General features: G+C 37.8%; 1 protein-coding gene across 1 annotated transcript in view; it reads right to left on the reverse strand.

The window, feature by feature from the left end:
* Positions 1-1,257: 1,257 nt before the first annotated feature.
* The window catches only part of LOC134642759 (E3 ubiquitin-protein ligase rnf213-alpha-like), a 51,510-nt gene continuing 25,736 nt past the window's right edge, over positions 1,258-27,031 (reverse strand). The window contains exons 29-59 of the mRNA XM_065472029.1: positions 26,883-27,023; positions 26,615-26,775; positions 25,855-26,055; positions 25,512-25,699; positions 22,830-22,950; positions 22,368-22,468; positions 22,086-22,265; positions 21,082-21,227; positions 20,768-20,870; positions 20,468-20,582; positions 19,794-19,998; positions 19,519-19,709; positions 15,434-15,565; positions 15,036-15,146; positions 11,528-11,770; positions 10,840-10,939; positions 10,308-10,342; positions 10,106-10,209; positions 8,382-8,535; positions 7,985-8,159; positions 7,714-7,802; positions 7,354-7,605; positions 5,518-5,647; positions 5,192-5,269; positions 4,644-4,824; positions 4,127-4,331; positions 3,395-3,472; positions 2,732-2,929; positions 2,519-2,608; positions 2,129-2,307; positions 1,258-1,475 (exon numbers count right to left, since the gene is read on the reverse strand). Of these exons, the coding sequence (XP_065328101.1) occupies positions 1,322-1,475; positions 2,129-2,307; positions 2,519-2,608; positions 2,732-2,929; positions 3,395-3,472; positions 4,127-4,331; positions 4,644-4,824; positions 5,192-5,269; positions 5,518-5,647; positions 7,354-7,605; positions 7,714-7,802; positions 7,985-8,159; positions 8,382-8,535; positions 10,106-10,209; positions 10,308-10,342; positions 10,840-10,939; positions 11,528-11,770; positions 15,036-15,146; positions 15,434-15,565; positions 19,519-19,709; positions 19,794-19,998; positions 20,468-20,582; positions 20,768-20,870; positions 21,082-21,227; positions 22,086-22,265; positions 22,368-22,468; positions 22,830-22,950; positions 25,512-25,699; positions 25,855-26,055; positions 26,615-26,775; positions 26,883-27,023 (4,541 nt within the window). The 3' untranslated portion in view covers positions 1,258-1,321. The remainder of the gene's footprint in view (positions 1,476-2,128; positions 2,308-2,518; positions 2,609-2,731; positions 2,930-3,394; positions 3,473-4,126; positions 4,332-4,643; positions 4,825-5,191; positions 5,270-5,517; positions 5,648-7,353; positions 7,606-7,713; positions 7,803-7,984; positions 8,160-8,381; positions 8,536-10,105; positions 10,210-10,307; positions 10,343-10,839; positions 10,940-11,527; positions 11,771-15,035; positions 15,147-15,433; positions 15,566-19,518; positions 19,710-19,793; positions 19,999-20,467; positions 20,583-20,767; positions 20,871-21,081; positions 21,228-22,085; positions 22,266-22,367; positions 22,469-22,829; positions 22,951-25,511; positions 25,700-25,854; positions 26,056-26,614; positions 26,776-26,882; positions 27,024-27,031) is intronic.

Raw genomic sequence — 27,031 nt, forward strand, 5'->3', positions numbered from 1 at the left:
CATTCAGTTTATCTCCTTACATACTTCATGTTTGATGAAGTTGCTTAACACACAAAAATCTAAAAAAATAAAAATAAAACCTTTCCACCACAGATAAATGGAAATAATCTCATACTGCAAGCCAAATGTTTTGTTTAAATGAACGTATTCAAGTCACTTTTATGCAGATGAACATTTATAATTTTTTAACATGTAAGAAAAAATGGAAAATGTGCAGTTTTTGTACTAGTTTATCAATCCATCCTGTTGTTACTTCACCCTAAAAGATTTTACTTTAAAACAAAAACATAATCATGCAAGAATGATATATAAAATATATCAAAGCAGTCATACTGTGTATACTCTCACAGTGAATACATGAGCAGCTCACTCATGATGTGCTTGAGTTTATTCTGCTTTGCTGTTTCATTGTTTTCACAGAGGTTAAAGGTAATTTCTAATCTTTCTTATAAACAAATCAAGTCAAACATCAACAAGACCATAAACAAATAAAAGAGTTCAAAGAAGTAGTATGACTTAAAGTTAAATTATAAACTAAGATCTCTGGTTCAACACACGTCATAGAAATCTGATAACTCAAGCAACAGGTACAGAGCAAACAAGAAATTAAATGAGCATAAAAGTGCATAATATAAAATCATAAAAGAAATATTAACTAGAGGGAAAGGCAAGATTGAATAAGTGGGTTTTTAGTCGTGATTTGAACAGTGCAATGGAATCAGATGCGCGGAGGTCGAGAGGAAGGGTATTCCACAGTACCGGGGCAGCCAGAGCAAGCGCACGGTCACCCCGGGACTTCAGCCGAGATCTGGGTTGGGTCAGAAGTCGTTGAGTGGCAGATCTAAGTGTTCTAGCAGGAGTATGTGGTTTGAGAAGTTCACTAAGATAACTTGGCGCCAATTTATTAATAGTTTTGAATGTAAGGAGTAGTATTTTAAATTGAATACGGTACCTTAAGGGCAGCCAATGCAAGCTAGCTAGAACTGGAGTAATAGGGCAAAATTTCCTGGTACCAGTCAAGAGGCGGGCTGCTGCATTTTGGACTATTAGATGGAGAAATATTATTCACTCCTTGCAGCATGATAATATTACTCTTCTTTTTAAAATTCAAACCATTCGCAAGAGAAGTAAAATATAATGAAAAATTAAATATTAAAATGTAAATATAGTTTTTGGTTTTTGAATTGAATTTCTAAAATAATTCAAAAACAAATTAACAGCACAACACATCCTATGATTATTACATCAATAAATGCAGAAAAAAATGCCTTTGTTTACTTCTTTAGATAACTAATATCTCTCTATGCATTTATTCAGTTCATTACTCCATCATCAACTCCTGTTTGGCTGTGATGGTGTATTTCCAGGTCTCAATTATCTGAGACAGCTGCAGATTTTCAGAGAAGTTTTCCTCCACGTAAAGAGCGACTTCTACTTCTTTACGATCCATGTAGGCACTGACCGCCTCCTTCAGACTGTCAGAAAGAAAGAATATATTCATTTAATAGATAACTTTACATTTGAGCAAATAAATTTTACTTAGCAGGAAAACTAAAAACATATTATAATAAAGACACACTTTTGGTATAGACAAGGCCAAACGATGGGGCACTATAGTGATGTGGCATAAAATATGCATAAAAACTCAAAAGTAATTGGACAAAGACCATTTTTAAGATAGCTTTGCCTCTCTGCGCCATTGCAGTTGATTTTAAATGAAAAATTTAAGACGTGATGGAAGTGCAGATTTTAAGCTTTAATTTAAGTATTTTAATAAAGATGTAGCATGAACTGTTTAGGAATTACAGTCATTTTTATACACTGTCACACATTTTCAGAGACTTAATTGAAAATTAATTAGACAAACTAACACAGTTTTAAATATAAATAATTTTAAGTTTTTAATACTTAGATGAAAATATTTTGCTTCATTCAGACTAATCTATAACTGTATGCATATCTTTGCATCTCTGAGATCACTCTTATATATCCATATTTTGGCTACACAGGATCATCTGCAGTGACTGTGAGGTTTAGGATGTAAATCTTTCTTCACACCTGCTAAATCAGGGCCAAACAGAACAATGGCATTACCAAACAAAAATCTGGTACTATACAACAGGTTTACCTCCATAATGGATTGTAGTCCTCAGTTGCCCGTAGGCGGCCCAGACACAACAAGAGGAACTCGTGCATCTCAAGCAGCCACTGGTCCACATTTCCTCTGGACATGAATCCTTTCAGCTCAGTCTTGTTTTTCTCAGTCAGTGGCACCTGGTACTCGGCTGGATACCCCGAAAAGGGTTCCTTTTTAACAAGACATGCAGTCATGCATTTTGTATGTATATGGTAGATGGATTGGCATATATGGTTAATGGTCATACTGACCATTTAGTGCTTTTTTTAGTACAAGCCACATTCATTTAATCTAACACTGAAGCTAAGCTTCAAAAATAAGCATATGATGTTTAATCTGGCAATTTTGAATCTGAAAAAAAAAGGCAAAAATCAAACTTACTCTTTTGAGTTGCAGCATTTTTTCAGATCTGAGAGAGGACAGGACTTGCCACAGACAAACACAGTGCTGCAGTTCACATTTGCTAAAAGCCTGCAAAAAAGTGAAAACCCCTCAACAACTTATAAACAGTTTGCTCTATCTGGTTTTTGTCTTATTATTAATACTGATGTTTGACATGTGAGGCTCAGAGTGAAAGAATGTACATGTAATGACCTTTAGTATGTGATGATCAATGTTTTGGTCCATCTTTAGTATTTCCTGAAGGTAAGTGACCAGTTTCATTGTGGGATCACCACCAGTCATTGAGAGGAAACCCAGAAGCAGCTCCACAATCTTGAGAGCCTCGCACACCTCGCTGTAGGAGTCCAGCTGTCTGGACACAGTATTCTGTGCCATAGATGTCAGAACACTCTGATAGAGAAACAAAAATATTAGTGAACCTAAAAGACACAAGTTATGTAAATCCCTTTATTGCTGTGTGCATGCACATGTGCATAAATATCAAATGTAAAGCTTGAGTAGTACTTTTAAGTCAAATACAGCTGGATGAATGTCAGGAGTATTGCTTTATTTGCTGTAACTATTAGGCCTGAAATAAATCTGTGATTTGGTGATAAACAAGAATTTAATCTGGTATAACTGTAATAATCCATTACTATCTAAAGTCCACATATCATGTGTTAGTGCTTTTGCTGTTAACTGGTACTGGGTCAGTTTTTGACTCAGCACAAACAAAGTGAAAAAAAATTTGTTGTTTAACCTGGAAATTTTGTACCTTAAATATGTATTTTGGGGTTTATACATAGACAGCTATAATCATGTAGAGTTGTAAATTACATCAAAGTGTAGTGATAACTTGCTAACGCAGTACTGTACCTGTGGCACTTTTCCATGAACAGTTTTGAAAATGGTTTCATAGTCTCTCTCTTGCGTGTTGACCAACGTGGGAATTCCCTTAATAAAAAACAGGGGGTTTGGTTTAGGGATCACAAAAAAAGCCGTTTTAAACAGAATGGTTTTGAGCTTGGATTTCAAAAGTGGTGAATCAATATAAACACATAGATATTACTGCAAAATAAGTATGACCACACAGAATAGATACAATATGAGAACTCAAATAATGAAGTTAACCAACACAATAAATGAAATCTCCGTAGTGAAGTGGTCTACACATTTGATTACACTATTTGTTTGTTTAACAATGTGCTGCACAGAGGTCTTTACAACCACATCTACATGCTGTAGCAATTCCTGTGATAAAAATGTGGAATAAACAATAATAGCTTAGTCTTGCTTGTGTTTGTATTGTTTTTAGTTCAGCTTCAGCTTGCCCCCTGCCATCTGTTATGACAGAAGTTTAACAGAAAGTGAACTTCCTTCTCATTTGTGCTTTTTAGATTTCACTGTGTTGAATCATGCAAAAAATAAAAACAAATAAATATACACCAAGGGTGTTGCATGACCACCTTCTAAGATTCATTCTGAGCTTGAAAGATCCCTGAAGGTAATGCACAATCCAGTCAACACCAGATTGTACAGTAGTTAGGAATTTGGGTCATTTAAGGTGTGGGACATATGTTTTAACCAAACCAGGCTGTGTGGACTCACTGCGCGGGTAATGAGAGGTTTTCCCTGCAGAAAGCGGGTGAGGATCTGCTGTTGGATCCTGGGCAGGTCATACTCAGATATTGTCTCGTGGCCACGTTCCAAGCTGTACTGGCAGTTAGACAAAACCAGAGGAAACAGGTCCTTCTCCACATCATAGCTGATCACATGCTGCTCCATTAGCTCCGTCAGACTCACTGTGTAGTCACTGCAGACATCACAATGCAGATATGAACTTTAATCTTCCAACATTTCTTTTTCCAAATAATTTTGGTTAAATGTTGCAAAACTGAACTGTATTATATTTACAATATATAATATATCAATAGCACTGACTCAGTAATTGGTTATGTGGCTCTGTGTTTCTATGTCAAGCTCCAGGGTGAAACGAAGGATTTTTAATACTAACACCTCTGAATGATACTCATTTGACTCACCTAACTTAAGACTATTGAAGTTTCAGATAGGTAGAAAATAGATAGGTAGAAAAAAAAGCAGAATAAACTGCTTTAAAAAGTACCTGTTGTCCTCTCCTGTGTGACGGTCCACTGCATTCACCAACTCATTGTGGAGAGTCACCAGATAGCTGACCAGCCCTGTGGCACACAGGCCTGGACCCTGCCGACGGGGCAGGAGGTACTGCAGGTCACTGTCCAGGTCCAAATCCCTGCTGCAAAATTCTTCTGGAATTTTTATTTCATCTATAGTTTTGAAAGGACAGATAAATAATTCCTTATTTGTAATAGAGCTTTTTCCATTACTTTGACTTATGTGGTATATGCACAAAAACACCAATTATTATACTCGACTGTAGGAGACAAAATGATGACTATTGTCATGTAGAGTACACTGTAAATGTATGTTCTCACAGGGCAACTGAAATCAATCAAGAACTGCACTGTTCTCATTTTAAGTTAAATTGAAGACATGTTATTCATTTATTTATCTTTTTAATTTGAACACAATGCACAGAACAAAATAATTTAAGGAGAGACAAGAAAATATGTAATAACATAAATAGATTGAATGTGAAGGTGAGACAAAGAGCAGAATAAGTGCTTTACTTACTGCCGGTCACAGAGACTCTTAGCTCATTCCATGTTTTCAGGAAGGTCTCACTGTGTTTTTGATACCATGGGCTCATGTCTGGAACAAGTAATTTAGAAACAGTGACTAAAAACTTAAAAAAAGACAAAAGGCAAAGAAACAGTGACTACATTTTTATGACATGAAATGAAACAGACAGAAAAAAATATGTCAGTTGTCCCTGCAGCAAATATTAACTTTGGTGATAGATTTTGTTTTTGATTTTCAAATGAATACAAATTAGTACAACAGTCAATTGTTCATATTTACAGAAAAAAACAAAGTTAAAGTCCATTTAATCTCTGTACCTATTTGCTGATCAATGAATTCTCTGATGGAGCCCACGATCTCTTCAGTTGCATTCTGGTACTTTCTCACCAAACGTTTCTGCAGCATTAGGATTTCTGGGAGGAATATGATATGTCGAAATTCTCTTTCCTGTAAAAAGAAGTTAAGATAAATGGCTATCACATCTTTGGTCATTTCTAATTCTGTTACTGAGAATATTGACCCACTTATTGAAACTTTAAAGAGTAATTTATTATGATTTTATATATAGAATATCAGGATAATAAGTGTTGCAAAGTAATACTGTAGTTTAATCAAATCTATAGATTTCACAGGTTTGGCTAATCTGTAATTCCAAATTAGAAGCAGGCACAAATGATTGCATGTCTTTATATGCCAATTTGGGCTTGTAGTCTGAAGTCAAGCTACATGTCAGCCCTGTGATTGGATTGTGAACTGCCCAGAACTGACCCCACCTTTCTATCAGTGTTAGATACTGGTGACCCTCTATAAGTAAAACTTTTAGTGCACACAGGAAATAATAGTAATAATCAATAATATTTCTAAAATAGTTTTAGAAACAACACTATTATGAATAATGGGATTCAAAATGGAAAAAAGAAATCAAAGCAGTGAAAGAGCTCAACTACAGAAAAATCAAAAGTCATAATATATAAGGACAAATTTGACATTTAGTCTAAATGTAGCCCTGGCTATATTTATTTTGATGGTTGAATGTAAATGTTATGTGTGTTTAAGAATGAATACAAATGCCTGTAAGGTTTGTGATGTGTGTTAATTAGATGCACAGCGTTCTTATTTGCATTTTGAGGTGTATGTCATTATTTTCTGTAATGGTATTGGTATGTACTACAGTTCCGGGCCAATCCTGAAGTAGTCTCAGGTAGAGTGGGTTGGAGTAAGTGGGGAGCCGTGTTCACTCCGCGGAAAGAGAGAGGAGAGATGAGGAACAGTTTCATGTGGACGCAGAGTTCATGGGAAGGTGACAAACTTTTATTTTCAGGTTGACGATCAGTGTGAAAACTGTTGTACCCTACTGCGAGGTAAATATGAATCTGTGAGTTGTGTTTGAAACTCATATATTTACTCATATATTTAGCAAATGGTAATATCGCTGAGACAGTATGTAACGGTATGTAAATCGGCATTTAGCTGGGTTATTTGATTTGGTAGGAGGAGACAGAGGTCTTGCTGGCATGCCAGAGAGGTCCCTTCTGTTGTGCTTATGTGTTAATGTGGGAACACGTGGATACGGTAGCTGCGAGTGCTGCTGCCGCGCCCTGCTAGTGGCCTTGACACAGTTTCCCCCGCTATCCCCTTGAACTGCCTGGAGGTGTGAGTACTATTGTTTGCACATGCTTTTTATTTTACTGCTTGGCAACAAGTGAAGCGGCCAAGTTGTTTTAGGTCCCAATGCACCCGAGCCATGACTCAGGCCTGCAATGAGGTGTTTGTTAACACAGAAAGACTGTTGCAGTTAAGGAGTGTGTGTGGGCCCACCATATTATTTAATCATTTGGTTACAGTTGATATTAGATACCTAACCATTGCTCAACAACTTTATTAATGTTACTTATTTTCTTTTGTTTTATTAGAAGTATTTTATAATTGACCTGCTTGCGTCTGGTTTATTTCCATATAGTCTATTTTATTGCACAATTCATGTCACAAGCATCAAAAAGGGAGTATCAGTAGTAAGGACCCCTCTCAATAGAACGTGGGACGGGTGTTACATAAAGGATGCACAAAAGGAAAATTTCAGGATTGTTTGAAATGCACAAGAGCAGTGAATTCCAAATAATTTTGTGAAAGCTTTACATCTGTGAGACACACACCTTCTGCAGGAACCTCCAGAGCAGGGGGAGCTCCTCCTTTTGATCATTAGTCTCCATGATGTGTGTGAGGCTGAGCAATGACAGCCTCTCCCTGCAGCTCCACACTGCTGAGCTGTCGACCTCAGAGCCCTGTTGCAGTGAGGCGAGGAAGCTACAGTCATCACCGTGGATCGTCCTTATGATGAAGTTGGAAGATACACGGGAGTCATTTCTAATGGTTCCCTTTGCCTCTTGTAGGAGTTGGTCAAGATCCTGGACACAAAATATTGGCAAAGGCAGTTATGTACAAATAAGACTGAAAAAATATCAGTTATAAAATGAAAAAAGTCAAAACATGTAAATAGTGATTTTAAGAATTGCCTTCAACTTTGGTGTCATAATATCTGTAGCCACAGTAGTCTCCCAGGTGTTTCTGGATTCTTTGGATGTAAGGTAAGGGTCGATAATAGCTAGGAAAAACATTTACATAGCCATTGGTTAAACAGTCAAATACCAGTTTCCATATTTGTTGACATTTAATCCTCCCAAACAATTCCTGTCTAAGGGTGCCTATTTTATTCAAATTATTATTAAGTTTGTTTCACAGTCTTTTGTCCTGCCATGTAAGTCCTTTAACAAATGGCTTCCTTACAGTTACTGGCATGTGGTAGTTCTTGAAGTGATCTGAGCACCAAGTGAACAGATGTTACAGTGTCGTCAGCTCCTTTTCCCAGTGCCTGTGACAGCTGTTCAAGATCCTTTATTATGTGCAGCCTGAGAAACAAACTGACATCCTCCACAGGTGGCTGGATTATCTGTTGGACAACCTGAAAAAAATAGTGGATAATAGCATCATACTACATGCAAGACAGCAACATTGTTCATTGAGTTTAACTATTTTGCAGAATATTAATCAGTGAGCTACACACAACCTAAAAAAATGCTAGTCTCACCAAGTCACCAAAAGCTGCTTAAATATTAGAGCTACTGTACAAAATAGCTTTAGATACTTTATTTATGATGGTTAAGAGCCCTAAATTAGAGCTCACCTGGGGTTTCTCTGAGGCTCCCAGCATCATGGCCAGATGTGTAACTAGCCGGACCAGAGTAAAGGGAGTCAGAGACATGTTTTTGGTATCTAAGGCATCTGGGTTGTTTCTCCGTTGAGGGTCTCCCAGAATGTGACCAGGACGTGTTTGATCCCTAAAACAACAGATTTGCATGAGTCAAAAGTAGAGTAGGTCTCCTCCCAGTGCAAAACAGGTGACATTTAGAAGTGCAAGCACACATGTGAAAGTTAATATAGTTAATATAATATTACCCTTGTGCTGCTTTTAGAAAATTAAATGAGTGACAATTAGTTCACAAGGTTATACTATGCATAAAATATGTATTGTTTTTAAGAGTATACTTAAAGTACAGCCATAACAAGACAAATAAACCCACTCTAAGAAAAAGAGACCAAACTGTTGCCGTTCTAAAACAAACTGAACTCTGCTTCTTATATTACACATGCAGCATCTACAATCTCAAAAGAAATAATCTCTGGAAGAAAAACCAGCAAACACAGCTAACAAAGAAATTAAAGAAAGAAAAAACTGTATTGTATACAACAAACAAAAAAAAGTATTCTGACTGACATTTTGTCTTTGAAGATATATGTTACTCTTTCTTTGTGGAAAATTTGATATCACTATGTGACAGCCTCTTTTTAATACAAACTGGTTGTGAATACTAACCAGTTTTTCTGCAGTATCCTTGAAAAAAAATCTGAACTCATTCTTTACAGTTTTTTTTTTTTTAAACTAAACCTTTCCAACACAATGAATACACGGAGTATGTAATGGTACTGGGTCTGTGACCCAGTGTTTTGTGTGTTTTAGTTTTATTCTTTGATTACTGTTATTTTCTCAGTGTTTCCTGGTTTATTTTGAAACAGTCTTTGTGTCTTTGTCATTGTGTTTAGTGTCATTTCCCCTGTGGCATCATTATGTTCATTCTAGTTGGCTGTTTCCCCATGTGTTTCCACTTCCCCTCATCACCTCCTGTGTGTATTTAAGTCCTCTGTTTTCCTTTGTTCATTGTCAGGTCGTCTGTTTATTCCACATCATAGTTCTCACAGTCTTCATAGTTTTTATAGTTAGTTTTCCAGTTTAGTTGTCATACCTGTTTCGCCTTAGCTTTTGTGTTTTCTCCTTACATCAGCCCAAATAAAGTCTCGCTTTTGTTTAAAGATTCCTCTCTCAGTGTCTGCTTTTGGATCCATTCTCAAAAGACATCGCCGTGACAGAGCAATTCAATGATATCAAACTACTGGTCGGAATCGTCTCGTCAGAATTTTCTGTTCACGGTGCAGTCTCATTGTTAAACTTTTTAAATGCACAAAAATTAAAACTTATCATATGTTTAAAAAATTGACAATGGGAATTTAGTTTATTTTACTTCACAAAATAAAGGATAATATTGATTTAAAAAAAAAACCACTAGCATAACAAATGTGCTTCTTTTAACAGTTTTACCAATAAAAAAACCCAAACTTGAATGATTTCTGTCATTCACATTTTATACAACAGAAAGTTTTGTACAAAATCAATTTATCTGCATTTTTGATGGTTCCCTCGTGCGAAATACCAGAATAATTTCTTTTTAATATTCCAGTATTGTTTTAATAGAAAGGACAAATTATCTAGCAAATTTTTTCTACAAAGTTTTACTTTATCAGTAAAGAGATTTATTTAATGCAGTATTTTGCTTGACAATTACTGACACTCACTCATGCAACGGAACTTGTGTGAATCCAGGCAAGGCTATGTGATGTTCCCCTCCAACTTCTTCGCCACACTCCAGACATCGGCCTCTCTCCATGGGCCGGCCGCACTACAGTGCAAGATTACACATACAGTATAATTATAACACATCAAGTCTGTAATCATTGTGAAGAATATATTAACTGGAACAGCATAAAAATGGCTTACCATATCAACACAGCAAGGGTGATTATTTGGGCAGACTGTGAAAAAAACATAATATAGATTAATCTGTGAATTTATGGTCAAGTTTATGCAAATTACTCCTGAACCAAGTCTTGCTACCTGATAGCCATCTTGGTAAAACATCTGACCGATCTATATTAACTTTTATTCAATGGTCAGCAAAAATAACCAGCTAAATCTTAAAAACCAACAAAACAAACAAATCTCTAGTGAATTTGCCCCATAATGAAGCTTTTTAAAAGCTTTGTGTCCCCTGGAAGTACTATTGTATTTGGTGTAGCAGAATTCTACCAAAGATTTCAATTCAGGGTTGTTTTGGGAGCCATATCTCTTTTTCATAATGTCTTTCAACTCATTTAAGGTTTAGCATGATGACTGAAATACAGGTTATCCAAAGATTTCCTGGTGAGGGGAGAAAATCAAGTAAAGGTTGTCAAATTGTCAGAATACCCAGTTACAAGAAAAGATCATTAAAAATGAATTTACTTGCATATATGAAAGGAATAATACTTACCATACCAAGTGAGCTGGCCCTGATAGTGTGTTTCTTGTTGTTGTATGGCTGCCTGGGCAACAGCTAACATGTCATCAGGCATTGTGGGTATAAAAGCCCTCTGTAGGTTAAATTAAGTGAAAATCTAAGAAATGCCATAAAGGTAACATGAATCTTATCTTGCTGAAGTTATCCATTGCAGAGAGTAAGCAGCACAGATGTATCCTTCTTCTATTTTTGAGTGTTATTGTGTTTGCTGAGTTGTATTCCTGGATCCTTTTCTTTTTTGACTTTCTTATTTTGTGCATTTTATCAGCCAATAAGGACTAGCTTCGCTTTCATCCCCTTCGTTTTAACATCTGCCTTAACTATGACATTATCTCAGAGTATCTGTAATGGGAATAATATCTAATATGTGGGAGTTGTGATGATTTAATGGTTAATATAAAAAAAGATTTTAAATGTGTTGGTCACTGTCCATCCTTGAGCACTATTTTGAAATAACAATTCCCAAAACTGTTTATTTTTTGTAGATAAACCTGACTCCATATTACATAGCTCAAAGGCACATTAGCATACCACTCTCTTATCCAAACCTAGTCATTTCTGGATATAAAACTAAAATCAAGGGTTTGAAATGTGATTCCACAAACTAATGGGTAAAATCATGTGGCTAAATCAATCTTTTATATACAATCACATTGTTTACCTGCATATTTTCAGGTGACAGGCCAATGTGTTTCAGTGGCATCAGCAGAGGATGATTCCCTGTGAGCAGCACAGCTGCTAGATGGATGATCAGCTCGATGACAGTGTTTTCCTCAATGGTATTACCAGGTTGGATGGTAAGAGCTCCCAGTCTGTTATAAATCAATGCTGACGCAAAATTTCTTACTTCTCTTTGAGGCAGGTATCTTGAGCCGTTAATGAGGTCATCAAATCCATTACATTGCTGTTGGGGATACAGAAAACAACTAAGAGAAGCAACACACTTTTTTTTTTTTTTTTTTACTGTGTAACAGTATTAATAATAATAAATGTCTCTGTGCAAAATGGGTTTAAAAACATAAACAACTGTGGGATACTGTTTGTCCGTGATTTGAACTGGGGAACAAATTGTGGGAGGGTAAGCCTGATATTTGTATCCCACTGTATTTTTTTTATATATATAAAGAGCTAATATCATCAAAATTTCATTATAAGAAGTGTTTGTGAACTAAAAATGAATAATTTGGGATGCTGTTTGTCCGTGATTTGGACAGCCCAGCGCGTGCTCCTGACGCAGGGGAAACAAATTCTGTTGGGGAGACCTACCTTGGCACCGCCGTTGTGCAGGCGAAGCCAAAGCCAAGATATGTTTCATCATATTTTCTAGTCTTTGGTTTCGAAGGAAGTTGGTTTGGAAGCATATTTGGTGATGCTTCATTCTCTGCTTTGCATTTGTGTGGGAGCCCTGTCAAAAACCTGTCCATTATGCTAGCAGTGTCCGAGCAGTCTCTTTTTTTTTTTTGTTCATACCGCGCCCCCACTTTGGGAACCTCAGCCTTAATACATTAGCAAGGCAATCTGTGATATAATAGTCTAACTAGCTGTAGATATTGACAGTTAACCATGTCATACACAGATCAAGCCCTCTAATTTAGCATTTTTTTAAATTAATATTTTAATACACTTTGTGATAAATCAAGATGTAGGCCAGTGTTTTAGCTTATGAACAAGTGTTTTTTTTTCATTAGTCCTCACAGGGTTAGTTTGCTACTGCAAACACATGCTTTATAGAATATGATGGTGGACATTAAACAGAATATATTAATCCATTTAATAGTGATGGAGAACATTTTTTGCAGATCAATTATTTTTAATTTTGATATTTTATGCACAATTTTCCAGTAATACAGATTTGTGTAGTGAGGTGTTTTCATGGTATTTTATTGCTTCTTTTCTTCCACCACTTGTCATTTTCAGCTAATAGTAAATAATTTTGGTAGTAGAGTATATACTCACATAGCAAGCAGGTCTGGCCCGGATCTGGTATCAAGCCGGCATCAAGCTGGCTGACTTCTGGCATGATAAGACGTATGTCATCCAGATATGGGCCAGGTCTGGCAATGATACCACTGTTTATGCGATGGCATGCCATATCTGGCTTGATTGTGGTTTGGGTTAAGTGGCCCAGGCTCATAGAAAACAGGTCTGGCCCAGATCTGGCATCAAGCTGGCACTTCTGACTGACTGGTGTCATGGCAGAGTGTATGTCAACCAGATGTGGGCCAGGTCTGGCAATGATGACACTTTTTATGTTCCTATTTTCCTATTTTAGTTAGAAGACACAAATGCCATGTTGCAATACTATACTGCTATGGTAGCCAATGTTTCAAATGCAGGTTTGAGAGGTTTGTGAGTGTACACTTTATCCAAAACCTAGTGAGGGTTTACTCATGTTTACCACTGGGATTTGGGATTTTATTCATGAGTGATGTCAAGGTGGAGTGCAACTTGGACCGGCAGATTGGTGTAGCCTCAGCAGTAATGCACTGTACCAGACTGTTATAGTGAAGAGAGAACCAAGATGTAATTTATCAGTTATCTGCATTCCAGCACTCACCTACAGTCATGAAATCTTGGGAGTGACCAAAAGAGCAGGGTCACGAGTATAAATGACCAGTGATGGGAATAACGGCGTAATAAGTAACGGTGGAGCTAAGGGGGCAAAACAATCACATGAGTGCTGCTGTTTGGCTGAGGAAGAATAAAGTAGTCGTAGTAAACCAATCACATGACCACTTTAAGATGACAAAGCAGCAAGGTGATATATACCAGTTTTTAAATTGTGTTGATAGGCCACATAAAACCAGAGTCATGATAAACAATATATACGAGTTGTTTTTTCCTGAATACTTTCGGCACGTTTACTGTGTAAGGACAGCGCTAGCAAGCACTCTCTGCTTATGACCAAAAAATTAAAAAAAAATTAAAAGTAAACAAAAAACAGCCCTTTCGTCTTGGTGGAAAAATGTACAATGTCGACCAATCAAAAAATTATATGGTAACATGACATTTGGTTGTTTAGGAAGAGGGGGAAGTTTTAGAAGTGATGGCGAGAAAGAGAGAGACAGAAAGAAAGAGAGCGGAAATGAGAGAGAGCGAGTTTTGAGATGTGAGAAATTTGTGACGTTTAGCGTGTTTGGAGTGTGTAGTTAATGTGTTGTCTTGTGTAGTTAGTGTGTAGTGGATAGTTTTGTGTTGTGTGTCAGAACAATGAGGCGACTGCTGAATGTTACAGGTGCTGCCAAAAAGCCACCAAAGGCAGATTACAGTGTAAACGGTGTCTCCAGGTAGAAAACAGTAGCAGTGATACACCTGCTGCTGTCAGACCTGCAGGTATCAGGCTGTGATGTTCTCCTTTATAGTGGACAGAAATTTTTGGAGTGGCACAAATAATTTGTGTGGCATCTTATTGAATGCAGAACAGCTGATTGTTATGTAAACAGTTTGAAATGGTTATAGAAAAGGGTAAAAGGTAAATGGCTGCAAATAACTTTGTTGTTTGCAAAACTTGTGCATAGGATTTTAAAATTTACAATTTATATTTGCATTTAAAGTTATGAAATATGATTCAATAAACATGTTTGTGGTTGTTACAGTAAAAATATAACTTTTTCTACTCGGATTTTATGTTTTTTGTCTAATTTTAGATCAGTTTTGCTAATACAGTATGTCAAAATGAAAACATAACTGTAAATTCAGACACGTGAGGTTGTGCTGAAAAGGATGATACCAAACAAGGCAAATTAAATAGTTTTTAAAGGTGAAATGTAGAGGGAAAATCAAAAGTAGTCAAAAATATGCCAATTATACCCTGGACCCCAGAGGGTTAAACTTTTTTTTTAAGTAACGCAACAGTTACTTTTCCTAGTAATTAATTACTGTTAGAATCTTGTAACTCAGTTACTAACTCAGTTACTTTTTTGAAGAAGTAACTAGTAAGTATAATTGCCCAACTTGCCCAACACTGCAAATGACTAAAATTACTTTCCTCTGCAAGGTGGCTGGACTCAGATTTAGAGCTAGGCTTAGGAATTAAGACATTGGGATAGAGCGTAGAGTAGAGCTGTTTCTTAAAATTTTTTATCTCCACTGGAGATAAAAAATTAAGTTAGCAGTGTCTGAATACATTATCCATTTTCTCCAGATTCTAATTTTGCCATTGTTCATACCTTGGGAGTAGGATGAAGACTCCTGTTTTCAGATCTGTACAGAGTTGTAACCTCTCGGAAAAGAGCCAGCAGGAGGAACACTGTCCGATTCCTTCGTGTAGCCATACATTTCTAGTGTATTTCAAATAAAAACAATAATAAAAATCACAAGTATAAATAAAGATACAAGTAAAAATGGGCATACAGAGTACAGCACTATGGTGAGTACAATAACTATACAACTAAGCATTTACGGTCTTAGCAGTGATACTGTACAGCATCACTTGCAGTGCTCTATGAATAATGAGAAATGTTTCAATAAACTACCCACCCATGGTTTCATCAAAACAATATAACAGTAATAGGTAGATGAAACATGAAGGAGTGTCCGTAATATATTTATTACAGGACAGAAATACCTCACAGACTTCTTCTATCTGCTCGATGTTGCCGTCTACTAGTGCCTTGGCAACTGCATCTCTCACAGCCTTGTACTCCTCTCCATACACAAGATACTGGTCCATCAGGCCTCCATCTTCATTCTTTTGACACTGTGAATGAAATTACAAAGCAAATATGTTTAAGTACATAAATTAGACCTGAGTTATTCTGGTGACTATGAATTAGTTGAATAACTGGCATAAGTTGTACACCATGGTTTGTTTCAGTGTTTGTAAATGAAAAGCTACAATCAAATAATTAATGTCTGTGCTATGGGTGGACCTTGCAGTTCCATGCCCATTCAAACTTGAAAGAGTAGTTGTCAAACAGCTAACTGATACCTACAGTTAGCTGTTTTTGTTTCATCTACAGAGGAATGGCTTATTTGAAGAGTTTCAGTCAGGTTTCAGAGCCCATCACAGCACAGAAACTTTAGTGAAGGTTACAAATGATCTTCTTATGGCCTCTGACAGTGGACTCATCTTTGTGCTTGTTCTGCTAGACCTCAGTGCCGCGTTCGATACTGTAGACTATAATATCCTATTAGAACGATTAGAGCATGCTGTAGGTAATATGGGTACTGCGCTGCAGTGGTTTGTATCATATCTATCTATCTGAACTTGTGTGCATTTGCAACTCTTTCACTGCTCATCCATTTAAATGCCACTACTGCATGTCATCACTTTGTGTCTTCATTCTCCAGTTGTGCTCCAGTTGTGCTTTTCCCTGTTTGCTGTTTGTATTATCTCTAGGGTTTTCTTTTTTGTTTTCTTTCCCTTTAACACAACTGGTTTCTACCACATCTTGCTCATACTGTAGTCTCCCACGCTGGCACTGTTGGTTGACTTCTGGCACGATAAGACGTATGTCATCCGGATATGGGCCAGGCCTGGCATAGATGGCACTGTCTATGTGATGGCATGCCATATCTGGCTCGATTCTGGTTTGTTGCATGTGGCCCAGGCTCATAGAAAACAGATCTGGCCCGGATCTGGTGTCAAGCCGGCATCAAGCTGGCTGACTTCTGGCATGGTAAGTGGTATGTCATCCAGATATGCACCAGGCCTGGCGTAGATGGCACTGTTTATGTGATGGCATGCCATATCTGGCCCGATTATGGTTTGGTTTATGTGGCCAAGGCTCACGGAAAACAGGTCTGGCCGAGATTCTGGCATCAAGCTGACACTTCTGACTGACTGGTGTCATGGCAGGGTGTATGTCAACCAGATGTGGGCCAGGTCTGGCAATGGTGGCACTATCTATGTTCCTATTTTCCTATTTTAGTTAGAAGACCCAAATGCCATGTTGCAATACTATACTGCTATGGTAGCCAATGTTTCAAATGCAGGTTTGAGAGGTTTGTGAGTGTACACTTTATCTAAAACCTAGTGAGGGTTTACTCATGTTTTCCAGTGCAGGAGGTAGAGCAGGTCACCTACTGAGCGGAAGGTTAGTGGTTTGATCCCTGGCTCCTCCAGTCTGTATGTCAAGAGTGTATGTGTATGAATGTAGTTAGGAAGCACTCAGTTTAGAGAAAGTGCGTGATTGGGTATATGTGGCATGTTGTATAGAGCGCTTTGAGTAATGTGGGAGAGTAGAAAAGCGCTATATAAGAATCAGTCCATTCACTGTCTGAGCAGAGTTTCGTCATGTTACTTTTGCACTATTATGTTCCAACACATGTTTTTATTACATGGCTTGATTAAGGTACACATTAGGCTGACATCTGGGCCAGCACAAGGCCAGCAGTGTGTCTGCAACTGCCCCGTGGCTGCACACAACTTACACATGGCCCACATACCGCAAAGAATGACGGCCCTTTGGTGGCTCAGATCAGGATCAGAGGTAATCCACACATGGATCACAGGACCACCAGTGTGTCTGCAACTGGCCTTGTGCTGGCCCATGTGTGGGCCACCTTTGGCTCTGTTAAGCGCTTTCTCTATTGTTAGTTCTCTGTCCATTTGTAACTGTTCTGGCAATCGTTTGTCTTTCAGACCCACGACAAATCTGTCTCGCACCATTTCGTCATGCAAAGTCCCATATCCACCATGTTCTGCCAGACAATGCAGTGCAGTATAGAAGCTGTCGATTGTTAAACTTTGCTCGCTCAAATATGTTTCTGCGGGCTACGAAATGAGCATCCAACCTCCTTTTAACAGTCTCATAATCACTTGCCTCCTCGGGAGTCAGGTGCAAGGATACCAATCTGTCCTCTGCCTCCTCACCCATAGTGTAGATAAGGGTTTTCACTTAATTTTCGTCCGCTTGCGTCTCCAATTCAGATGCGATGCGAAATCTGTCAAAAAGCTTTATCCATTTTGTCCAGTTATCGGACCTGAAAGTGAACTTCTCCAGCGGGGTGACTTGAAACTGACTCATATCGTCACGTCTCTTTTTGCACAGCTCCTCCTTGGCTGACCTCTAACCTGGTCCCAATGCTGAAAACCTTCGCTTATGCCCAAATAACATTTTCAGTTTTCTTCTGACACCATGTTCCATTATTGGAGGTTGTGGGTGTTATCTAACTGGAGGCATAACTCACAGACACACGAGACCTGGGCCGTTTCTTAATTCTCAAGTACGCAAGTCCGTACTCACGTTCTCGTTAAGTCCGGACTTTGTAAGTTTGCACGGGAGTCCAGACTTGCAGAGAACGTGTGACTCTTGATCATTCTACAATTGGAACGTTAGTATACTTGATGACATCACAGCTCCGGAGTTTTTACTGCCGTCCTCTCTTAATTTAACTGTGATTAATATTTGCAATGGAAATTACACATGACATGAAAAAAATTACACATGATGTAGTAGATTTTTTTTAAAGAAATAAGATAATTTAAAAAGTATCTTAAGCACTAATTTGCTACACATTGCTTACATATCATCTGTTTTATAGTTTTATAGTCACTACATGACTGAAACACAAGCTTAATCTCTCTATTGATAAAAATAGTTTACATGTATGCCTGAATTAAAACAGTTGAGATGTTAGAACACTTTTATTTTTACTGTAGTAGACACTCAAAACTTACAATAGACAGCTGGTGTTTTGGAAGGGACTTAAACAAATATTTAAAATACAATCGGATCATGTTTGGAACAGCCTTCAGAATCTCAACTTATTAACATGCTGTTTTTGTTCCCAGTGAAAATGTTTCCTCCTGAATTTAAATATTTTTAATGTTAGATTTAATTTAGAGTCAGCTAATCTCAGCCAAACCAATTTACTCAGGAACAAATAGAACACTGAAATAAACCAAACATTAACATTTATCTAAGTGACTTATATATCATGTTTAACCTGAGTAGCGAAAGACCGCGGGGGTTTTGAAAACGATGTGCCGTGAGTCCGCTGTTCTCGTCGGCTCTAGTGAACCTTGACCTCCCAGTCTGTTATCAAGCTGGTGTGTAACAAACGTCTCAGAAAATGTTGGAGCACTTTTGCAAATATGTGATGTTTTGATAAATCAAGCAGATATTTGAAGTTTACAGAGCTACATTCTCTCCTGAAAATAACCTAAAAGTTTATTTTGTGACCCAGAAAGAGTAGTATTTAAAAGTTTTTAGCGTTTGAGTTTCGGACGAAATGTATTCTGGGATATTTGGCTGTACCAAGTCCACACAAGTCACAACCAATGCATGCTCGATAAAACGGAAGGAGCGAGAGCACATCTGGGAATTTTTTATTGTTCTCAGCTTGATGCGTACTTTGAATTGGAACAGTACTTGGTCTCTGACAGATGACGTATCACAACTTCACGAGAACGCAACACACAAGTATGCATATTGACACACAGCCCTGCCATTACTCCAATGAGTGTCCTTTAGTATTTTTCCATCCCCCTCCCAACAAAAACCCAGTACAAACGTTTCTACCTCTTATCATTCACCTTATACTACGGCTTACACTTCTGTCTAAAATGTTGTAGGGTCTTTACCTTATATAATAAAGTGCCATGAAATAACTTTTGATGTAATTTCATACTCTGGAGAAAAGTACATGAATTTATTTTTTGACTCATATTTTTGCCAGTAAAATAACTCATGACTGTTGAAGTACCTGCTGATGTATCTCTTCAGGGAAAAGCCAGAAGAACTCAGGTTGTTTCACCATTGTTTGAACGTACTCGACACCCTGTGATTCGCTGAGCTTGCGGATGAGGTAAACACGGTACCAATTATTCCCACTGTCCCCACAGAGCTTTATCACCATGTTTAGAAAATCTTCTGCTCCATCTGGGACATTGTTGCCTGCAACAACGACAGACTGGTTGTTTTAGTTCCTAAGCACTGGAAACTATAGTAGTGCAATGCAGTAGTGAAGTTATATCTCACCTGACAGTCTGTCACTGATGAGCTGGGAAGCCATGATGAGGGTCACACGCAGTCGGGCAATATGCTGGAGGTGTTGAATAGAGACTGTTGCTGGAGCAGAAGTGACTTCAGCCAAAAAGGACTGCAGGAACTGTGTTTCATTAATGAAACACTGTAACTCTGCAGCTTTGTTGCCCTCCTGGGGCATTTTCTCCCAGATGGAGTCCTGCAAATATCACCAGTTAACTGTCACTTCATCTGACCTCTATCAGCAACAAGCAAAAAAACCAAGGACTTTGTGATACTGCTGGTATTCAAACTGTGCCCTGTTCAGATATAGCTGGATAACTACATATGTTTGAGAATACATAAACAACTCCTGTAGACTGAAACTACTTTTACATTTACACTAAATCCAGCACAGAGGACTCCTCCTTCTGCTGATCAGTTTCATTCCAGAAGGAGAATATTTACATTATGTTAGTGGGTTTCAGACTTTTGTTTTTGGAGAATAATACATGCTCCCTAAAAGGTTGTGGTTATTCTTCAGTTACCACTTGCTTTAGAAAAATTTAAAAAATGTCTTTATAAATCCTTTTTAATTCCTAAAAAGGTGAAACCTTCTTCTCATCAGTTTATTTGTATAATGTAACACTATTAAATACAATTTCCAAAGGTTTTTTTTCTAGTTTTACCTCCAAACAGTTGATGTATAAGGCATAGAGCTCTGTTTTATCCACATCATCAACAAATCTGCTTTCTTCAACAGATGACAAATGCTGCTGCAAATATTCCATGACCTCTTCAAAGCTGAAACACAGGTCAATCGTAGAGGGTAAGGTAAACAAGTTCAAGTCTTTTCACACATTTTATTACTAAACATGCAAAACTCCCAATGCTGAGAAACTTTTCAACACTGCTCAAAACATTGAAACAGCTATGTTAATTCAGACTAAGAGTAATTTACAGTGACATATTTATAGTAGGATGCCTACCTGAATTTCAGTAGCAGTTTGAGAATTACAGATCGCACAACTGGGTTTTTATCTGGAGACTCGTCAAAAGGTGATAAAGCTTTGGTGTGAATCTCTTTCTGATCTGTTTGGAAAATAATCTAAAGTTAACATTAAAAAAGACCAATAGTAATTTATTCTAGCAGATTTTGATCACTTTTTTGTAATTTTTGAAATCTGGAAGGAAATGATTTATATTATTTATGGTCATAGTGATCACATGTAATTCCAAGAGAAATTATCTCTGGATTCCAAATTCTTTAGAGAAGAAGGTGAAAAAACCCCCAAAGTGGTACCTGTCTCAGTCATCAGGTAGGAAAAAAGGTGGGCGATGACACCTCCATCTGGAGGTGTATTGTCCTTGAAGCACATAGTAGAGAGCAGATCAATAAAGAAACTGTTGCAACGTTGCCTGAATCCTGCATTTTTCTTGATAGATGCTCTGGAGAGATACAAAATGTAAATTAAACATAATGTATATGCACTATGCCAAACGTTAAGCTTTGTAACCTGATTCCCCAGAACTGATTCTCTCTCAGGATGTCAGTGTACTTACTAATACTGTGTTTTATGCACACTACAAAACAATATTTTTAATTATAAAGTGAAACTCTTGAGATTGAGACTCTCTTTTGCAAGAGTGTCCTGGGATGACATAGCATTAGCTTTTATTTTCACAGCAGAAGAAACCTGAGCTCCCAGAGAAAACCTTCACAAGCACATGGTTAAATATGCAACCTCAACAAAGAACAACCTTACCCAGGTTTGAACCCATGACCATGTTGCTGTGAGGCAAAAGTGCTAAGCAACAAGCCACTGTACTGCTATATTTGAAAATGTTGTAGAACGAATGGGTGACACATCGATTATAAGTGGCAGCCTGTAACTATATTTCATAAAGGCAAATATGGCAATCCTGCCATAACAGTTGAACCAGGGAAGGGGCAAAAGGAGCCAATCTTGTTACCCTGAAGCATACAGACAGTAGTAGGTTCCACCTGTGTGATGTTTTGCATATCTACTTATTATCATTTAGGTAATTCCTTCAAATACTCTAGTAGGATAAGCCTGTAACACGTATCATGTCAGCACTCTGGATTGAACCTTTGCTGAAGCCTTAAGATTGAAAAACTTTGCACATACTCTTTAAGTTTAAAGCTGTTTAAGGTACTTCTGAGAAGGCTTTAATATAAAGCAGCTCTATATTTATGAATGTGAAAAACAGCCGATTCCTAACAGCCAATTCCTGTGAATGTTTACACGTGTGTTATCAGCTATTTACACAAATAAACAATCTCACCTTGTGTCCTCAGAAACATGTGGCTGGAAGTCATCTGGTAATTGTTGGCGGCAGGTGGGACAGAACGCCTGTCCTGCATCAAGGCTTTCCTTGATACAGGTTAAGCAGTAGATGTGATAGCATGGCAGCCCCACTGGTTCTAGAGGCTCTCTCATGCACACCCCACATTCACCTCCAAACCTTCAGGAAAATGCAACCGACATCAGTCAAATTACCTTTAAATTCTTCCATATTTCATATAAATTCATTTAAAGGCCAGCTTAAAGCAAAACAAGGCTTTACCTGAAAATCTGATTAGTTGCCCCCTGTTTACAGGACTTCAGGACTTCAACTACTGCTTCAAAAGCCTGTGTAGACTTTACATCCGAGTTTCTCTCCACAGCCTTAAACATAGGTTAAAATAACAAAGAATACAGTAATTATAATCATTATATTAATTTATTTAAGACAAAAGAACAAAACGATCTTATGCCCAACTAAGGTGCTTTGTCTCATTAAAACAGACTTCTGTGCAATATGGACAGGTTACAGACAAAAAGAGTGCCTCCATCATCTTGCATAGGCGAAATTGCTGATGTATGGTAGAATACAGAGGTCTTTTTATTTTGTAAATTAAACCTAAATCAAACAATTTGCGCTGAATAATGATTGGTTATTTGATTAGGTGTGACTGTGACCTTTTGTTTAAAACAAAACAAAACATAAACTAAAAACAAACACACACATATACACAAACACACTTACTCTACTAAGGATTTTAATGTGGTTCAGGACCAGTGTCCTGAGCTGAATGTCTTCATTTTGGAAACCCAGCATCAAATGTTCCACAAACAATGACAGGATGTAGATGCGCTTCCAACCATGACTGCAAAATATTACAGTCCATGATCACAGTTAGTATTTTCTGGATTATATATACACACTAATAGAGCTGTGTCATATCATTCTGGTAATTTTTATGTGATATAAAATATTTATGCTTCAAACAACAAGATAAGCCTAGGCACGACTGAGCTGTGTGTCAGCCTCCAATAACAATTTAGTGAGAAACATGGAACTTCTTAAATAACCAATAACAAAGCAGAGTACAAAATATGCAAGACTATGAAGAAGGAGATACTAGTAGCTGTTGATGTGCCACCCAAATGTACAGTGGCTTGCAAAAGTATTCGGCCCCCTTGAACGTTTCCACATTTTGTCACATTACAGCCACAAACATGAATCAATTTTATTGGAATTCCACATGAAAGACCAAAACAAAGTGGTGTACACTTGGAAGTGGAACGAAAATCATACATGATTCCAAACATTTTTTACAAATAAATAACTGCAAAGTGGGGTGTGCATAATTATTCAGCCCCCTTTGGTCTGAGTGCAGTCAGTTGCCCATAGACATTGCCTGATGAGTGCTATTGACTAAATAGAGTTCACCTGTGTGTAATCTAATGTCAGTACAAATACAGCTGCTCTGTGACGGCCTCAGAGGTTGTCTAAGAGAATATTGGGAGCAACAACACCATGAAGTCCAAAGAACACACCAGACAGGTCAGGGATAAAGTTATTGAGAAATTTAAAGCGGGCTTAGGCTACAAAAAGATTTCCCAAGCCTTGAACATCCCACGGAGCACTGTTCAAGCGATCATTCAGAAATGGAAGGAGTATGGCACAACTGTGAACCTACCAAGACAAGGCCGTCCACCTAAACTCACAGGCCGAACAAGGAGAGCGCTGATCAGAAATGCAGCCAAGAGGCCCATGGTGACTCTGGACGAGCTGCAGAGAGCTACAGCTCAGGTGGGGGAATCTGTCCATAGGACAACTATTAGTCATGCACTGCACAAAGTTGGCCTTTATGGAAGAGTGGCAAGAAGAAAGCCATTGTTAACAGAAAACCATAAGATGTCCTGTTTGCAGTTTGCCACAAGCCATGTGGGGGACACAGCAAACATGTGGAAGAAGGTGCTCTGGTCAGATGAGACCAAAATGGAACTTTTTGGCCAAAATGCAAAACGCTATGTGTGGCGGAAAACTAACACTGCACATCACTCTGAACACACCATCCCCACTGTCATATATGGTGGTGGCAGCATCATGCTCTGGGGGTGCTTCTCTTCAGCAGGGACAGGGAAGCTGGTCAGAGTTGATGGGAAGATGGATGGAGCCAAATACAGGGCAATCTTGGAAGAAAACCTCTTGGAGTCTGCAAAAGACTTGAGACTGGGGCGGAGGTTCACCTTCCAGCAGGACAACGACCCTAAACATAAAGCCAGGGCAACAATGGAATGGTTTAAAACAAAACATATCTATGTGTTAGAATGGCCCAGTCAAAGTCCAGATCTAAATCCAATCCAGAATCTGTGGCAAGATCTGAAAACTGCTGTTCACAAACGCTGTCCATCTAATCTGACTGAGCTGGAGCTGTTTTGCAAAGAAGAATGGGCAAGGATTTCAGTCTGTAGATGTGCAAAGCTGGTAGAGACATACCCTAAAAGACTGGCAGCTGTAACTGCAGCAAAAGGTGGTTCTACAAAGTATTGACTCAGTTCAAGTTCAAGGGGGCCGAATACTTTTGCAAGCCACTGTAAATAACCGACTCAACAAGCTACACTTGCTAATTATCAGGAAGAGCCAGCGGTGGATGGAAATTTATGCTGTGGTCACATAGTGGTAAAGCAGGACTTTAATAAGTTGGATGAAAAGCTTGACCCAACATACAATGTCCCAAATAGAAAATAATTTTTTTCATGTGACGATACTGTGCAGCATTGTAGAATTACACAGTTGAGTTACTTTCGTTAGTGTTCAAAGAGTAATAGTAGTTATTTAATACTTAGAATTTCCAGGAAGAAATTACGTAGGCTACTTTTGTGCTCACATTTGACTTATACTGGGTCACTACTTTTACACTGTATTGTTGCTTCTTGCACCATCTGGCAATATATTCACACTTAAAATGAGATTGTGTCATCATTGACAGCAGCTCACTGGAAAAGAGGACAATGCCCTTTATTTTGTTTGCACTAATACATGTTGCTGCCTGCAAGCTGCAATCACAAAAAAACCAATGTTCAGTTTTTTTGTTTCTATATCATCAGAAATATCATTATTGCAGATTTTCTTACAATGTTTTGACATGACTTTAGGGCTATATCACCCTAGCACAGCATTTTACACCCGTGCTAAGATTTACTAAACATGTTGGTTAGCGATGGGGGGAAGCATAAGTTGACACTTTAATGTCGCAAAGCTTATGTTTAAATAGATGTGCTACATCTTTGCTTAAATAAGAATATACTGCATTAAAAATCACCATAACTTGAAGTCATAACAATAAATAACTCTACAAAAATCTTTCGTAGTTTCTTTCAGTCAACACTAGAGAGAACTGGGCAACAAAATTCTACTTTCACTGCATCAGTATCTTACCTGACGTCACGGAGTACTTTCTTGCAGTGCTCACCATATTGTTGAAGATTATTTTGAGAGCAAATCAATTCCAATGATGCCTGCACCTTCTTCACCTTCCTCAGCCAGTGCTGGCAGAGAGTATCACTCTCTAAATTAGAAGGTTCCAGGCTTTCAACACATGCCTTGGCTGCATAGACATCCAAAACCTACAGCAGAACAAAACAGTTTGCAAGTGATTCAGCAGTTTTCTAATATTTAAAATATCCTTTGAACAGTTCTATGATTATTAAAAATATCCACACCCTAAAGGCAATTTTATAAATAAATTCTCAGAGCACCAGGAATGAAGAACTAAACTTACCATTTCAGGACAACGTCTAATTTGCTGGTTTCTTTGCAAAGGTGAAACAATTTCAGTGTGTAGAGAAATCATCCGTGAAAGGTTCTGAAGACGGCTTTGGCAAAAATGATAGGCAATGTGGATGAGTGGTAGAGAAAGCTCATCATCTCGTTTTTGTCTCTGTATTTCGTCAACACAGCTGGCCATGGCCTGACAAAGTAGCTGAGGAGTAAAGGCCCAAGTAGATTAATGATACAATATTTGTTTGGAATATTAGCAACTTAAACTGCCATTACATTTAATGTATTATTTTGATTGAAAAAATTCTGAATGATTATGTCCCACTCTGAACCATGTAAAGCACCAAATACAAAGTGTAATTAACAAAGCATTGCTTTGATCTGCTCCACATTGTCGCTATGCATTATAATACTTCCACACTCATTCCAGCAAACTTATATTTGAACCTTTAAAGTTACCTTTAATGATTAGTTTTTACCAATACTTTGATGAAAAGATTTAGCTAATCCTAATTGCCCCACTATATTTGACTGTAGTAAACTGGACGGTTGTGACAACTGAGAAAAGTTTGTGCAGTGATTTTTTTCTTCTTATTGGATTTTATGTTGTGGGGTAGTGGGATTTACCTCAAACCAAAGGTAACATTAATCAAACATAAGCATTTTCAAGAAAACATGAAGCAAGCCTATATTTGAGGAAATGAAAAGTCACATTGTACTAATGGAGACAGTTATCGTGCATTTTCCTTCATTCATCTCACCTCTAATTTTTCATCTGATGCCACTTTCATGGTCATGGAAACAAAATCCTGCAGGTACTTTTTGAAAAATTCTTTTTTCAATTTTTCATTCACATTTTTTGCCATGTAAGTGCCAAGTGGAGTTTTCAAGAACAAATCATGGAAATCCCCAAACGAATGTTCTGTAAGAAAAATTAAAAAAGGTAAGAGTTCCATTAATATATTAGGATTCAATTAAAAAAAAAAGGTTTAAACTAACAATTAAAGCACAACTTCAAGGCATATTTACTTTGATGTTTTGATTGTCTTGCTTGCATCATGAGCCCATCTAGGAAGTCTTTGATCCACCAACTGAATGGCATGCGGCAGCACATGGTGTGGCCACCTGTGATGTGGCTTTGTACCATTAATACTCTGTAAAAGTAAGAGGGCCAAGAT

This window comes from Pelmatolapia mariae, linkage group LG15 (genome assembly GCF_036321145.2).
Source record: "Pelmatolapia mariae isolate MD_Pm_ZW linkage group LG15, Pm_UMD_F_2, whole genome shotgun sequence".
Lineage (NCBI taxonomy): Eukaryota > Metazoa > Chordata > Actinopteri > Cichliformes > Cichlidae > Pelmatolapia > Pelmatolapia mariae.